Source organism: Hetaerina americana, unplaced genomic scaffold (genome assembly GCF_022747635.1).
Source record: "Hetaerina americana unplaced genomic scaffold, ioHetAmer1.1.p SCAF_2, whole genome shotgun sequence".
Classification (NCBI taxonomy): domain Eukaryota; kingdom Metazoa; phylum Arthropoda; class Insecta; order Odonata; family Calopterygidae; genus Hetaerina; species Hetaerina americana.
Window position 1 is genome coordinate 34,101,848 of NW_027286763.1, and position 16,244 is coordinate 34,118,091.

A 16,244-nucleotide genomic window follows, 5' to 3' on the forward strand; every position below is an offset into this window, starting at 1 on the left:
AAATTTATGTATTATTAGATTCATTTATTTCGGTTAAGGCAAATTATTTTTACTTGCTAAAATTATTTCATTGTCATGAACATTAAGCAGATGACTTCGTTAAAAGTTGCTTTCGTAACTTCTCCCACCGTATCTTGCAATTTGAACACTACAGGTATTTTATGCTTGAAACTTACATAGATTAATTATGAATGGTCCTCTTATCCTCAAAGGCCCTAAAAACAAAGATTAAGCATATCTTTTTTAGAAGGACATTGTAAGTACTATCCCATCAATTCATGAAATACTTTCCTAATGTCCTATGCAAACATAGGTATTACAAAAAAGAATTATTAGCAATATGGAAGCCGTTTAGTCTTAAAGTTATTTTGCCGCAAACCGATATTCATCATTTCATAAAAGAGATGTGCATTTGGATGACATTTAAAAATATAATTCATATTAACTCATGGCGGGATAATTATACATATAATTCAAGTTATGACGACAGCCATAAACATGTGAATGAAGAAATATCACAAGAGAGCTATAATATTTTGTTACCATTCATAATAAATACCATGATAGACAACCATCCAACTAATATGCTAAGGAAAATAGGTCTACCTGTGCAGAGAATCAAAATTTTGAAGACCACAAAAGAAGAATGGACTAAACGGAGTAACAAACAGAGTAAAGAAAAACGTCAGCAATGAAGTAAGACCTGTGAAAGTTTGGCTATTCCTATCAAATCCTAATTACAGGGCTCAGTTTTCCATTTACGAAATCGTCTATCTCTAATCCAAGTCGTGAAATTTACAAATGCTCCGCGCCTTGATGACCATCTCATCCAAGGGATTACTGCCCAGAGTGCAGTAAAAAGCTTAGTTACTGTTTAAGACACATAGTGGAACGAGTATGTCTTGACATAAATACAAACACCTTAAATTGCCGATAATATAGGTAGAATACATGAATAATTTTACAAAATACCCATATTTTGAGGTGTATGATTCACTGGTAAAAATGAACCAATGAATGAATGAACCAAAAAATGTACCAATTACTAGTTCACCATTACGAGTGATTAATTCCTTGAAGTCTATTGGTATACTATGATGAGTTCTCAGATATTACACTCTTAGTAGACAACTTCTAACACAGCTATAATTCTTGAGAGATTCCTATCATTTATCTATTTATTAAGATTCCTACCATACAGATTTTTTCTCGAAATAAATGATAATGAGATCTAAGGAATTAACACGGAAAAATATTACAACGTGAGGATATATTTATTTTTTGAAGCCCTTGTAAATCCAAAACTTTATTTTCTTGCATGCGGCTACTGACTAAGTATTGAAGACTACTAAAAGCGTCTATGGTAGTCTGGATGCCGCTGTGGTCTGGAAGCAGCATATCCGCACGGCACGCTGCCTACACTTGATTTTAAGTGCAACTAAAGACAACTACAGACGTATTGGTGGTTCAAAGACGACAATACAATTCCTAAAAATAGTTTGGGAAAAGATTTACAAAAAATAATCTCTCTCCTGCTAGTGACAATCGTTCACTTGAATGGTGGTTTCCTCTTCTAGCGAGCAAATCCGTGGCTCCTGCGAAAATCTTTTAACATTTATGCGCGAGGTTTTGTAAATATCTATAGACGACTATTAATGGACATTCTGGTCTCGGAGGTTAATTTTATAGGGTCATATATGAGCTACTTAACGGAATTTTCAATATGCGACAGAAAGATATAGGGAAGGAATATTATACGTATAGAGTTATTATATTTTAGCGCATGATAGAGTACTGAATTGTATATTAATCGGAATGTGTCGTCCAATTCCTATCGATGATGAATCACCCTTATTTCACGTTACTGCGAAACTGAAATTCTATTTTGAAAGAAAAAAAAATAAAGAGGCTGTTGATTGCATTAAAGGGCCATTTCATAATACAAGTCTTTGGCCATTAATTTGAGGCTATCATAAAAAAATCATTTCTATTACTTTTCCTTTTTATAATCATATTTGAACAATAATCCATGCAGCATATAAAAATTTACTACTTACAAAAAGGTATACCGTGGATTAGATGTCTAATTATCCGTTCTCAGTCATTTTATGATCAAGTTTTGAGTAAAAGCCCTATTACAGGTTCTGACATCAAGCAATACTGACCAAGCCGAAATCAATGAAAAACACTTGTACTTTGAAGAAAAGAACCGAGTTCTGTGAAATCATGGAAACTTAATGCGTTCTGTGATAATATCTTCTTAATTCAATGTAGATTTTTTTTTAACTTGATCGCCGCATAGGTAACCAGTGGAAGTAAAAAAAGCACGGTAAACATAAACAATAAAGTGGTAACGAATTTACGACGCAAGGAATTTTATTAAAAAAAATATGATTTATCGTTGAAATAGTCTGCAAATGACCTTTAAATAAATAAATTAGAACTTGGAGGAAAAAATATAAGAACTGGTGTTAGTAAGTTTTGGTGTATTAATAAAATTATTAAATTTGACCGATTCATGGACAATATGAAAAAATTAGATGGCGATGGAATCACCTCTTCTTTTTGGAGAGATAATATGGAGATATGGAAAGTTGTAAATAGAATATGTAAAACCCGAAAAAGATCAAATTCCTAAGTTGTAACTTTTGTATTTATAAAACTATACACATAAAGAAAAATAGTACTGGTTCTATTTAAAAAATGTAATAACAAACGAGAAGCGATCATCGTTAGCATGTCATGAAATTCTCAGGTAATTATGTATAAGTTCTCGGCATCAAAATGAGCTCATGTGAAGTGCATAATAGTAGTGGTATATCGTGAATATATTTTCCCCCCTAATATTTTATGTCAGAAATAAAATAAAATCGTTCAAAATTACTAATTTTTATTACAAATTAAGAAAATTGTGTAAGAAAAATTCACTTCAGAGAGATTTGGAATCGATTCATAGAACCAATTAAGACCGTTGCACACAAATATTTTCTATCAGCGGACCAGTAAACAGTTATTTTCTGACTTAATGGAGCATGTTAGAAATATTCTAGTAAATAGAGAATTAATTCATGCAATTGAATTATTTTTTTTAACCAGGAGGTGCACTATGTAATCAACTGACATTTTAAATTGAATTCAACAATGAAATTTGTAATTAATTTTGGTGTAAAATATTAAATATTGTGTGCCTGAAAAAAGTCAACATCAAAGTTTTTAGCCCGCATTAAAATTGTTGGAGAGTAACGGATTGTGCACCACTGGCTCAGGATAAGGATCCATACTCGTATGGAGATGAGGGCTGAGGGAGGAAGAGGCGTACGAACGCGAGAGCTCCATCACTGGCTTCACGAAGGAGAGGGCAACAGGTGTAGTGGGTTGGGGAGAGAGAGGACCTCTGGGGCGTCGGCGAGGGATGAGGGCAATGCAGGAAGGCCTAGAAGTGATGCAAGGAACTTGGGGTTTATTCAAGATAACAACGGCGGAAGGCCTGAGGAAGAGACGGAGAAGGAATTTGTTCAGTCGGTAACGTAGTGGTGAGGTATGAGCTTACCAAGTATTAATTATTGAATACTACAGAGACCCATATGAAGATCTTGATCCATGTACACAGAGATAGGAGAGAGGAAATGCAGTAGGGACGGGTAGTCTAAATATGTTGACTGCAGGTTATGGAGAAGGGTGACATAAAAAATGATCATCACCTGAAGTTTACAGATACTTGCACACTTGTTTGGATAGTACGATTTTTTACACAATAATCACTGCAAAATATAATTAAACAATCGCACAAAATTGCACAAGACACAATGCCCAAAACAGAAAACAGCTAATAAATACAAATAAGCGTTGCACGTTTTCACTGAATAATAACTTGGATTTGAATTTGTATGGACGAAAATTATTACCCAATAAATGGTAGATTTCCTGAATTATATTATTATTTTCTATTTATTAAATTATGCAAAATATTTACTTTCGGAGAACGAAAAGGTCATTCCAATTAGTTGAAATTCTGGCATAATATCTATAAGCTTAATTTTAATCCAATTATAGAATAAATTAGCTCATTTTGAAATAAATGTTTTAATATTTTATTCCACTTTACTGACGATATGAAAAGCTTACATTATAGAATGCAAGCTTAGACTCTTCATTACATTTCATTCAGAACGGTAATAAGAATTAAGAAAATACTACCATATATTTGTGTTTCCTTGGGAAAAATAATTGAAAACTAATGAAATTGGAAAGAAAACTCTTAGAATATATGCCAATGTAGCCTAACATACTCACAAAAAAATAAAACTGATGAAGAATTTTAATGGTCATAATTTTTTAAACCGGATTCTTTGGCTACAAATATATTCCACTGTATTGATAAGAAATGAGCTCTTACGGCTAGTAATATATCCTCAACGGTTATTTGTCTGTAGGTTGCCTTTCACTTCTCCCTCCCCCATCTACGTTCGCCAAACGGTTGTGCTAAGCTTCCCTTTCACTTTTCCCCCTTTTTGCAACGGTCATGTCCTTGACCGTGTAATTCCCCCTCCCCCTCACTACATAACCTATAGTTTCAAACTCCTCTACCATCAGCCTTGTTTATTGGCTCTTGTATTTTTCACCGCTCCCCCTCCCCCACACATGTAACACTATATATTCTTCGGATTGCCGTTACCCTTTCTCACTTCGACTTGTGTTGTCGTGATGATTACCCTTCAGTACGCTGAAGAGGGCTACTTTGTGGCCGAAATACGCGTATTCGTATTCACCTTTCTTATCCTCTCCTTTTTTACCTTTTACCCCTTTTTGACTTGTGGCGCTAGCCAACTAATTTCATTTGTACTTTGTTTAGAAAGGTAAACTGTTTACGGCTATTGGAGTTTTACATTCTTTCAAAAAATTCCACTGTCATTCTTTACAGTTCTACTAATACGTATATTAATTACTTAAAGGGAAATAGTTATTATGAATTTAGTTGAAAACCTTAAGGTAAACGCTATACCTTTAGTTTAACAGTTTGATGTTAAGTTATGCATAAATAGCATAGCTTCACATACTATCATTACAAGAAACTTTACATTTGTGAAAAATTAAAGAGATTATACCATATTTGTCAAAAAGGTGAACATTTTTATAACTGCCTCCATGTAGAAATTCTTGTTTCAGTTTAAAAAGTCATGCTTAAATAATTTGTGAATTTAAAACAATCAGTGGTTGCTCAGAACATTAAGTAGCCATGACGAAAACTATTCCTGATATCAAAACATCGATCAATCTTTTTCACCAACCGAAAAAAGTTTTAGTCAAACATTCTAAGATTAATTCTTTAAAGGCTTCCACCAAAAACGTAACAATTCCTGGGAATACGCATTGTCCCTTTAATGAAATTTTCAAACATAAGATTTACCTTAGTTACTAAGTTTTGCCATATATATATTCAGCAGAAATTTAAAGGGAAATTATTACCTTTTTATTCAGATATTCACGCATAAAGCACCTATCTCTTTTCACTGCATCACTAACTTTTGTATTTAATTGGTCTAGTAAAATAAATTGTCACAATATCTACGCCCTCTACTATTTAAGTAATATTTCTAAGTTATAAGTTGGAGAGAAAACCTATGAATGTGAATATAATGCTTTGTGGAGATTCGCTTGTCAAATAGAAAGACAAAACACAAAAAATTATTGGTGCTATAAAGCTTGGAAAGCCAGTATAATCTCAATAATAATGATAGGGGGTGGGAATATTTATGCAAAATAATGGAAACAAGTATAGTGGAAAAGGTAGAGAGAAGAGAATTGCAGCAGTCAAACATTTTCTGACCTGGGAATGCATATGCATCAGTAATATTTGCGCACTCAATTATTTCCAATCTTGATATAATTTATTTCTGAATTTTTCAAATGCTGAAGTCATTTTTCATGGTAAACATTCTAAAACGGGAATTTTTGTATCCCAGTCATTAGAACATCCAGTATTGTAAAAACTTAGGAGACGTAAACCTAATATCTTGACTCCTTTCTCGGTTAGGACTAACCTAGGCCGGAGGTCGTGCATTTACTTTTACAAGAGAATTTGAGTGAATTCGGCAACGATAAAATTCGAGATTTTCAACATATGTACTACCCATGGAATACAACCTTGTGGTGGTGGACGGGCTTGTATATTCTGATTATCCCTAGAGCTGTGCTGGAGGAAGCAATGATAATCGATCTTGGCAGAGGGGCTTAGCCCATGCCAGATTGGTCGAAGGTTAGACGCCAGACGAAAGGTAGTCAACTGTTCCTCAGTGATGGGGCTACAAAGGCGTCTGACACCAATGGGGTGGCAATTGAGTGATGGCGTCACGTCAAAAACACTATTGAGGAAGGCAAATGGAAACTACCTTTCGAAACTAACTCAACTATTACGAGGGTGGTTCAATAAGTACCCGTGTTTGACGATCAAAGGGCGTTCCTGAGGGAAGTTTATGTTATCATCATGTGCTGTCATCGATCAAACGACGGTGAAACAAACTTCAGTCTGAATTAAAGGTTAGTTTGGATTTGACAGCCATTCGAGTAAGACGCACTTTTAGTGATTTTCGCTAAGATGGAAAAAGAGCAGTATCGTTCGGTAATTCGCTTTTTGTTTTTGAATGGGAAGAAATGCGAGGAGATAAAAGCAAAGTTGGATGCTGTTTATGGGGACAATTCGCCATCTATGACCACAGTTAGATATTGGTTTAACGAATTTAAACGTGGGCGAACATCTGCTTTTGATGAGGAGCGACCAGGACGCCCGGCAGACGTGGTCACCGAGGAAATCATTCAAAAAGTCCACGCCATGATTCTCGCTGATCGACGAACGAAAGTGCGCGAAGAAGCAGAAGCCGTGGGTGTGTCGACCGGAACGGCAATTAATATTTTACATGATAAGTTGGCGATGAAAAAATTTTCGGCCCAATGGGTACCGAGATTGCTCACGGTGGACAACAAGCTGATCCGGAGATGGCGCCGCCAAACTGCATGAACTACGTTATGAATTGCAACCAAACGCGGGAAAAAAATTAGCTCAAACGTGGAAGTTATTGCCAAGACTGAGGCGTATTTTGGAGAGTTCGACAAATCCTATTTTTTGAAGGGGTTAAAAAAATGGCCGGAATGTTGGTAGAAGTGTAACTTTCTAAAAGGGAACTATGTTGAAAAAAAGAAATGTTTTTGAAAAAATGGTTTCTTCATTTCTAACACGGGTACTTATTGAACCACCTTCGTATTACCAAGAATATAATGATGGGCAATATAGAGAATATGAGTCCTGGTAACTACGTGACTCGGCCCAATCGGCCGTGTCGTGCCCGGCAGTGGGGGAGGCAAGGCTTCCGCGGTCGTCATCCCACGAAACCCTTACTAAAGGAAACCGACAGCAGCAGGGCAGAAGACCAATTTAGTTAAAACAGGAACTCAGAATTTTAGGGCAATGTTGAGGACAGGAAAATTAGAGAATATTAAGCCAGAGATATAAAGAAAAAATATAGATATTTTATGCAAGTTGAAATCGCAGGACAGCGGGGATTACTGGAGTGATAGTTTTGGAGAAATATACAGCGGAGGGGAAGTGTTCCAGCAAATGGTAGCAATAATATTGAATCAAAAGGTAGGTAGCAGTGTAGTAGGCATAGAGCAAGCGACAGGTAATATGATTAGAAGAATTAAATGGCAAACCCATAGATTCAAATTTATGCTAAATGCATGCTGGGCACTAAAAAGTAAAAATTGGAGCACATCAAAAAGGGATATAGAAATACGTAAACAAAAATATAGAAACTGTAAATAGAAAAAAAAGCAAGAAAATGGATTAGGGACAAAATGATTAGAAAGATACATGAGTGAAGGAAATGAAAGAATGAAATTGAGAGTCAGAAAGTATATAGAGTTAACAATAAACTGAGAAAGGCAGTGCGATAGACAGTGCGATGACATAAAAAGATAGCAAAGGAAGGGTTAAATTGGTGTATTATACAGAAAAGTTATTACAAATAAGGGGAAAAATCTGTGTTAACAATTAGAGATATGTGAAATCATATATCCATCAAAAAAGAGGAAGCAAGTGGAGCTAATTGGTTAGTATATTTTACATAGCTTCATCGAATGGCAGCAGGTTGCGGCAATTGATTCATTCCAGTAGTGTCATTTTCTCTAACGTAGCCATCGAGATGATATATGTGCGTAAGAATTGTTTTGTAAAGGTAAGAGGAAAACATTGTTCCTATTTATAAACGTTTGGCTGAAATCTGGAGACGTTCTAGAGCAAGTTTGGTACTTTTACGCAGATAAGTTCTTTTGATAACGTACCCCTTTGATGTTGCTCACATGTGGGCTAGAGAATAAGGGCAGTATTAAAAAAACTGGAATAGAGTGCCTAGTTTTCCTTGATTGTGGACTCATGTTCTTTGATAAGCATATTTAAGCCGGTGAAATATCCTTATGCGGTGGTGTACGAGGAACGAGCCAGCCGAGGAAATGAAGTTACTTCTCCGGTCTCAAGGATTTCTCATTTTGACAAATGAACATTTAAAGAGCATATTTAAAAGACTTATTTTATATAAACACAAGTGGGCAATTAAATGTACAGCGCCGTTTTATTTTTATCTTCGAAATACAAAAGCCCTTCGGTATTCCAATCCACATTCTGGGGTTTAACCAAACTGTCAAAAATGCCACTAATTTCATTTGCCTAAAAGTTATGCTCCCGAATTTTTACTGGAAACAACTTAATATTCACTCCACTCCACCGTTTCGTCCAGCAATCATAGTTTACGCAAGTTAAAGCCTTTACATAATTAATTATACAAACGCATCATGTCATTTCCTTGATTTAATACACCCCGTCAAACACAGTTGTATTGATTTTTTTAGAATAACATCCAAACGGAATGCATTAAAGGCATATTATTTTCTTAGTTAAAATATACAAAATCATTTCATTTTGGAAAGTTTAGCAGGTAGTATATTCTAAACACAACTACATAAATCTTACTTTATTTAAAAAAGAACCAAGAACTTTAATTCAAACAGACAGGAAAAAGCATGAGTAATTTAATTGTGGTAAGAAAACAATATTTCTCACAGTGGAGCAATGTAACGACAACAGATAAAATTTAACTTTGATAATGACATTTTTCGTAGGTAATACTCTGCTCACACACTTTTTTCCATTTCAATTCCATTATATTTACATTTTATCCAAAGCATTTATCTACATTCATAAATCCCCACGGCTATAAAAATAGTTTGGCTTGAATAAGATTGATATATGCAGCATCATTTGAATGATACAGGAAATATTTACATTTTAATTAAATAAGTAACTATCTATGATTTCAGAAGTCATAGGAACAAGGCATGAAGCAATAACGGTTCTAAATATAGGCAATTCTCTATTTCATATGTTACTAATACTCTTTGTGTTACTTTTCTATGATAACTGTAAACTGTAATCACGGGATGAATATCATAAAAAATGCAAAACCCTTATCTGTATTTAATGTTTTGTTGTTCTTTTATTTATTTTATCAATATGCACCGGTATTTATATAATTTAACAAAATAATATAAATTTCAATACTCTTAGCAAACTTTCAAAATTCAGATAAGGAAATTTAAAAGAAATAATGAATATTATTTCTCAAAACATTTAACATGCTATAAGCGGATATAGAAATATCAACAAAATATTGATTTTGTTACAAATACCAATGGCATTTTAAGGTTGGGAAGATAAATATTTCCACTAATACGTAATCGTTAAAAACTTGAATTGGCATTACTGATTAGTATCAATAGGGGATGACGCGTCACCTTACCTGGTCTAACTTGAGGAGTTCTTCAGGCGTGTCCGGAAGTTGCCCGAGCGTTAGCGGTGGATTGAGGTTAACCTCCTTGCCGAGAGAGCGCACCACTTCCTCTCTGTTGTATCTGTCCGCGAAGACGCAGGAAGCCGGGATGAGACCATGCACCGTGTAACTGATGGCACGAACTAATATTCTGTGGCAAGTAAAATAAAATATTCAATATTATAATTTTTAAAGCTAAGAACACACTCGATAGCATTTAGAATCCAAACCAATAATCACAAAATTATACAGGGTAAAAATATAAGATGAATGCAGATATCGGATCGGTATACTCTTCCTTTGATTGATCATTTGATGTAGTTTCCCGAAAAGGGAACATGGTATCTGAAAAGAGCTATAAAATCAAACATTCACTCTTGGATTCATTGGATGACAGTGAGGAATGTGTGGAGCCAAGCCAAGGGTGAGTAAATAATATCGTGACTAAATCTTGATTACTCTCAAATTGAGTAGCTTCAGGCGTGATGTGGTGGACGTCGAGCATAATCAATAACTAACCGTAGCACTCTTCCACTTGATATACTATATATAATAGAAATATAAATTGGGTATATTAAGTGGAAAAGTGCTACGATCAGTTATCCGTCTTGATTGATCTACTTTAAAGCTTCTACCCTGAAATAATTTTAAATAATACTTGTGCCAATGATAAAATACACGATTATATCCATTTACCATTCCATCATTGTTATACTTTTATTCTTCCCAATTTGTTCGAAAGAACATTTTCAACTAAAGTCCATATTAATACGGTATACGAGGTCTGTTAAAAAAGTATCACGCCAAGTTCGGTCAAATGTCAAAGTTTTGCTTACAGTTTTCAGGGGCGTGTTGCATCATGAGTACTTGCCACAAGGTATAACGGCAAATAAGGAATATTATCTGCAAGTTATGCGCAATTTGAGCGAAGCGATCCGCCACAAGCGCTAGGATTTGTGGAACAAAAATTGTCTTATGCACCATGACAACGCCCCTGCTCACACATCGTTACTTGTGGGCAAATTTTTGGCCAAAAACAATACACTAATGATGTCGCAGCCCCCGTATTCTCCAGATCTGGCTCCCAGTGACTTTTTCATGTTCCCAAAACTGAAGAGGCCCATGAAAGGACGACGGTACGATACGATAGACAAGGTAAAGACTGCATCGAAAGAGGAGCTGAACAAGATCACGTAAAATGATTTTTTGAAGTGCTTCATGGGTTGGAAAAAACGTTGGCACAAGTGTAAAATATTTAATGGGAATTACTTTGAAGGGGAAAAGATAGATATTCATGGATAAGTAGAAATGTTTTGAAAAAAAAACAAAAGTCGTGATACTTTTTGAACAGACCTAGTATTCCTATAATATAGGGAATGTGATTATAATTACAAATCTCAGCCTACCCAAAGAAAGAACTGCTAACTTTTTAATATTTAAATTTGGCAATTTTCATCGATTCTTTGCGCAAGTAGTTACGGCAGCAGGGATGAGACCATTTACAAACTGATGTAAAAATATTAACGATATACAGCGTTTGTGACATAATTAAAGAAAACCAAGCATAAGACAACCTTAGACTTCATGAACAACTAGTAAGAAAGTACAAGGCAACCTTACTCAAAAAGTAAATCAACAGGTAAACTATAAAACTTGCTTTGAAAAATGAAACACGGCTAAACATCAGCCTAAGCTCACTTGCACACTTTAAATACTCTTTATTAATCCGCGCAGTCCGCGACTTTGACAAGAGAGCGGGAAATATCACACATAATGTCTGTCTCAATCATTTTTAAGTCACCCTTCCGCACACGCTGGTAGTTCATAACATGAAGGAAATGAAATAGGAAAATCGGAAGATTTTCAGGAAGTTTGTGAAAAGAAAAATGTTGAGCTGTTTAATCAACCATCAACCCATATAAATGATAAAATGGCTCTTAATTCCTAAGATTTGTTCAAAGATTTTAATTTAGATATATTGTCTCCTAAAATATTAAATAATTGCTTAGAAGGGAGGGAGAGAATTCTTTCATAAATGATCTCAAGAACTCTTCTCCTTTGACTTGAGAGCATGGGAGCTTTTATTTGACTATATAAACAGAAGATACAAACGCCTTCAATTATGTAAGCATGTAACGGAGTGCACAAATCGCAATGAAGTATTGTAACTGAAATCATGAAACAAAAATCTAAGTAAACATTTGATGATAACTTTGATCGAGACATGGTAATGAATTTTAAATTAACGAATTTCCATTTCTTCATTTCGGTCGATAGGATGGGGACAACCGTCGTACCTGTAAATAACAGCCAATCGTAATGAAAGGAAAAAACAATAAAACCAAACCATCTATAATGGATAAAAGAAGGACGACAGATATGAACTTCATAAACTTCTTTTGAAAGCTTCCTCGATGATTTTGCGTAGAATCCATAATATTTTGGGATTCATTCGCGTGGTATCAGTGCACAACAAAGTTTCGCTGGCGTTTTCAGTCCTGAATTGATGATGCCTCGATTCTTTGAGCCTTAATGCATTTCAACCCTTCGCTTTACTTTCTCCCTCTCTCTGATTGACACCAAGTACTTCGGCGGAAAAATATTTTCACCAGGTCTGAAAATACACTCTGCAACCACCGTGCAATAAGTTTAAAGTTTTGACAGGACTTCGCTCAATTCTGACAAATGAACAAATATTCATAAATATGTTGGTTATGATAGCAGTGCTGTAACCATTACTACCCGCTCATATAAAAATATATTCTCCTATTTCCGATTAAAGAGAGAGTATGTGATAGCCAATTTTATTAACAAGTTCTAAAGTCGCGGCGAGTCGTAAAGGGGTACGGGGCAAAGGGAAATACGGATACTGTTTATATATACACACACACATATATATGCATATATGTGTGTGTGTGTGTATATATATATATATATACACACACACACATATATATTCATTCACATGACACATAAAGGCGCCTTCCCCACCTCTACTGTGTTTGTCTTTTTTATGTGCTCATATCCCTTTTCCTTGCATCTATATCCCTGTAAATGAACAATCAGGACCTAGTTCGTACATTTCGAAAAGGTGTTTGTAATAGTGAATTGGGAAAAACTAATGAGCATACTGCAGAAAATAGGAATAGATTGGAGGGAAAGGAGGCTAATCCGCAACCTATACATGTCTCAGACAGCTCAGGTGCGGGTGGGTAACGGGGAGACCGGTTGGGTAGTGTTATGAAGAGGTATAAGGCAGGGATGCCCATTATCACCGTTGCTGTTCAACGTGTATGTAAAGAAAATGATTAGAGGGGCATGGGAAGAACTAGAGGTAGGAATGAAAGTGGGTTAGGAATTCGTAAAATCAGTTAGGTTTGCTGATAGCCAATCTTTAGTTTGTCAGTCAGCCAAGGGGTTGCAAGCATTGCTGAGTGAATTGGAAATTCAGTGCGACAGGTACGGGATGAGAATCAATATTAATAAAACAAAGGTTATGCGATTTTCTTGAAAGAAAAAGGCCAAGCTTAACATTAAAATAGGAGGATAAAAACTTGAGCAGGTAGAGCAGTTTACGTATCTCGGTAGTGTTTTGGATCAACACGGTCCAAGTAGTAGTGGCGCAAGGAGAAGAATTTCGCTAGGTAAAGAGGCTTTCACAAGGAGGAGGGAGTTGATGACAGGGACGTTGAGTAAGAATATTAAGAAAAGACTCGTAAAAACTTTCATTTGGAGCGTAGTTATGTGCGGCGTGGAAACGTGGTCATTGAAGCAGGAGGACAGACCTTGACTGGAGGCTTTTGAAATGTGGGCGTGGAGAAGAATGGAGAAGGTAAAATGGACAGAGAAGAAAACAAACGAGGAAGTACTTGGTATGGTGGGCGAAGAGGAGGGTTTGTTGGGAGAAATACTATGGAGGCAGGAAAAGTGGATGAAAGGGGTGTTGACCGGCAGTGGGATGTTGAAGACTTTGATAGAGAGTAGAATGTTGGGCAAAAGAGGAAAGGGAAGGAACAGGATAGGGATGTTGGATGGGATGAAGGGAGGAAGAAAGTACTCAGAGATGAAGAGGGACCTGATATAGAGTAGGATGATGTATTTTGTGTTTTTTAGGAGTAATTAAATGTTTGTTTGGTGGTTGTGTCCATCCAAAAACCTACCTCAACCCGTAGATTACCTTTAAAAAAAATACACACACACACACATACTGTATTTGGTACCAGGAAGCCGGCTGAATTTATCATAAAGAAAATCCCTCTTAATGAGCGGTTCCGAACTATTGTGATGATTCGCCACACTACTTTGCTTCACGAGATGGGGTTCATTGAAAGAATCGTCCAGTTTTACATGCTGGACGAGTGCGTTCTTCAAATCATGATTTTACCATCGCCAATACTAGTACAAAATAATAACACAATGCTTTACATAGAAATAACGAAAAGACAAAGACACCTATTACAAGGATGGAAATAGCAAAATGCTGGATTCTTCTTTCAAATGATCAACGGATCCAAGGCTGGGTTTTAAATAGAATATTTCAGCTGAGGCTTTAATAATATTTTGATGACAGAACTCGTTTTTATTTTAAATAAAATACATCATAGTATAACTTCATGAAATTAGTTATCAAATTATTCAAAATTTATGCATAATAGTACTTTTTTCAAATCATTTAGACCACAGATTAGCCTAAAATGTTAACGTGTAGCCTCCCTTGTCAGCAGCATACTGCTAGGGACAAAAGAATATTCCGCATTCAAATACAAAAATTGCCATATGGACACAACCAGGTAAAATCCAAATGGTCTTTTTCTACATTCCAGAACATTGTCAAAAGACAGAAGAAGAGAAAAAAACTGCTATCATTTGCGTAAGCGCATTAATTTCACACACCTTAAGGTTTTGTAAGAAATTAAAATTTTCTCTTGCCAGCCAAACTATTACTACTGTAGCGAAACCTATCTTGATTTTTAGTTTTAAGAATAAATCTTTCTGAGTTTTAGGGATGCTTTTTCTTTTTCCAACAGCAAAGGTTCGTCGACCAAATTAAATTTGGAACTGCTGGACTGAACGGTACGAATTTCAACTGCCATCGCCCGCCCCGTGCAATCGACGGAAATTAGTTTTAGCGACTGGAGGGAGTTGGGATCGCAGAAACCACCTTTCCCTCCAAATACTTGTGCATCTCACCTAATTTAATTTAATTTGGAGTTTTCTTTCAACGCCTCAACTTAGTAATTCACATCCAAAATACACGTTTTCCTTGCATTAGTTAGCTAATGTTTTGTAGGGAATTATATTCCGTGGGAATACAATAAATCTTTTTTATTGAGAGACTATAACAGAGGAAGTTATTCATATCTTTGTCACATATGAGGATCTTATCAGCCTGGTAACTATATATGACTTCACTTTTATTTTCTTAGTTTACATGAGTGCTATTTAGTCGTCGCCTTTTAACTCTCTTGCGACATAATCGCTGAAATTTTGCTCGTCATTTGGAATGGCACTGTCCTTGACCATCAACCATAAGGTCAGTGATACCCTTTTCAGTCAACGTTCCCTTCTATTCGTCCGGCTCGCTATCCACCCGTCTCCTCCATTCCCTTACCGTTTATAGGGCACGATCCGAAACTTTCACCGCGTCTTTCCGAGCGCGCTCGAAAGCGGTGTCGTTTCGGCGGTGCGGTTGAAACGGGTCCTTGGGGAGTATCGAGAGAATGGGTTGTATGAGGGCGAAGGGATAGATTGAAGGTGGTGACAGGGGGGTGGGGATAGGAAAGATGGGTGGGGATCATGCGGTGGGATGGAAAGGGGTGGAGCGGCTTGCGGGAACATAGGGCTGCAAAAGGAAAGGGAGCAGCCCATCTTCGCTGGATCGTTGATGCATATTCATGCAAACATGCCGGGGGAGGTTTGGCGGGCATTGTGCCCGTCATGTGACCCAACACTCTCTACCTGGGACTTCTCTCCATTTGGCCGCAGTGTAATTCCTATGTAAGCGGGCATCCTGAAATGGCCCATCCGCTCAGTCTTCCGAAGGACGAATTTATTTTTACTCACGCTAGGTTCCATGTTTCTCTTTACATCAATGCTGAGGGAAACAAAAAATCAACGCTTGGAAAGGTAATTACGCCCCAAATAAAAAAAATAAACGATATCTTGGGCGATAGAACCAACAGATTGCAACTTTTGATTTCCGAAAAAAATATATTTACGGCAAAACCCATTAAGAAACAACGTCGGTCATCAACCAGGGAATTTAATTTCCTGGAGAAAGGTTGATGCATGGATTTCCCTCTTCATCCAACTGTTTTGTGTGTTGATCACATATAATGACCCTGTCTATGCACAGGAATCTCGAAT

General features: G+C 36.3%; 1 protein-coding gene across 1 annotated transcript in view; it reads right to left on the reverse strand.

Moving 5' to 3' along the window:
* Nucleotides 1-16,244, reverse strand: part of LOC139687781 (uncharacterized) — a 519,942-nt gene that overhangs the window by 111,899 nt on the left and 391,799 nt on the right. The window contains exon 6 of the mRNA XM_071585075.1: nucleotides 9,849-10,029. Coding sequence (XP_071441176.1) covers nucleotides 9,849-10,029 — 181 coding nt within the window. The remainder of the gene's footprint in view (nucleotides 1-9,848; nucleotides 10,030-16,244) is intronic.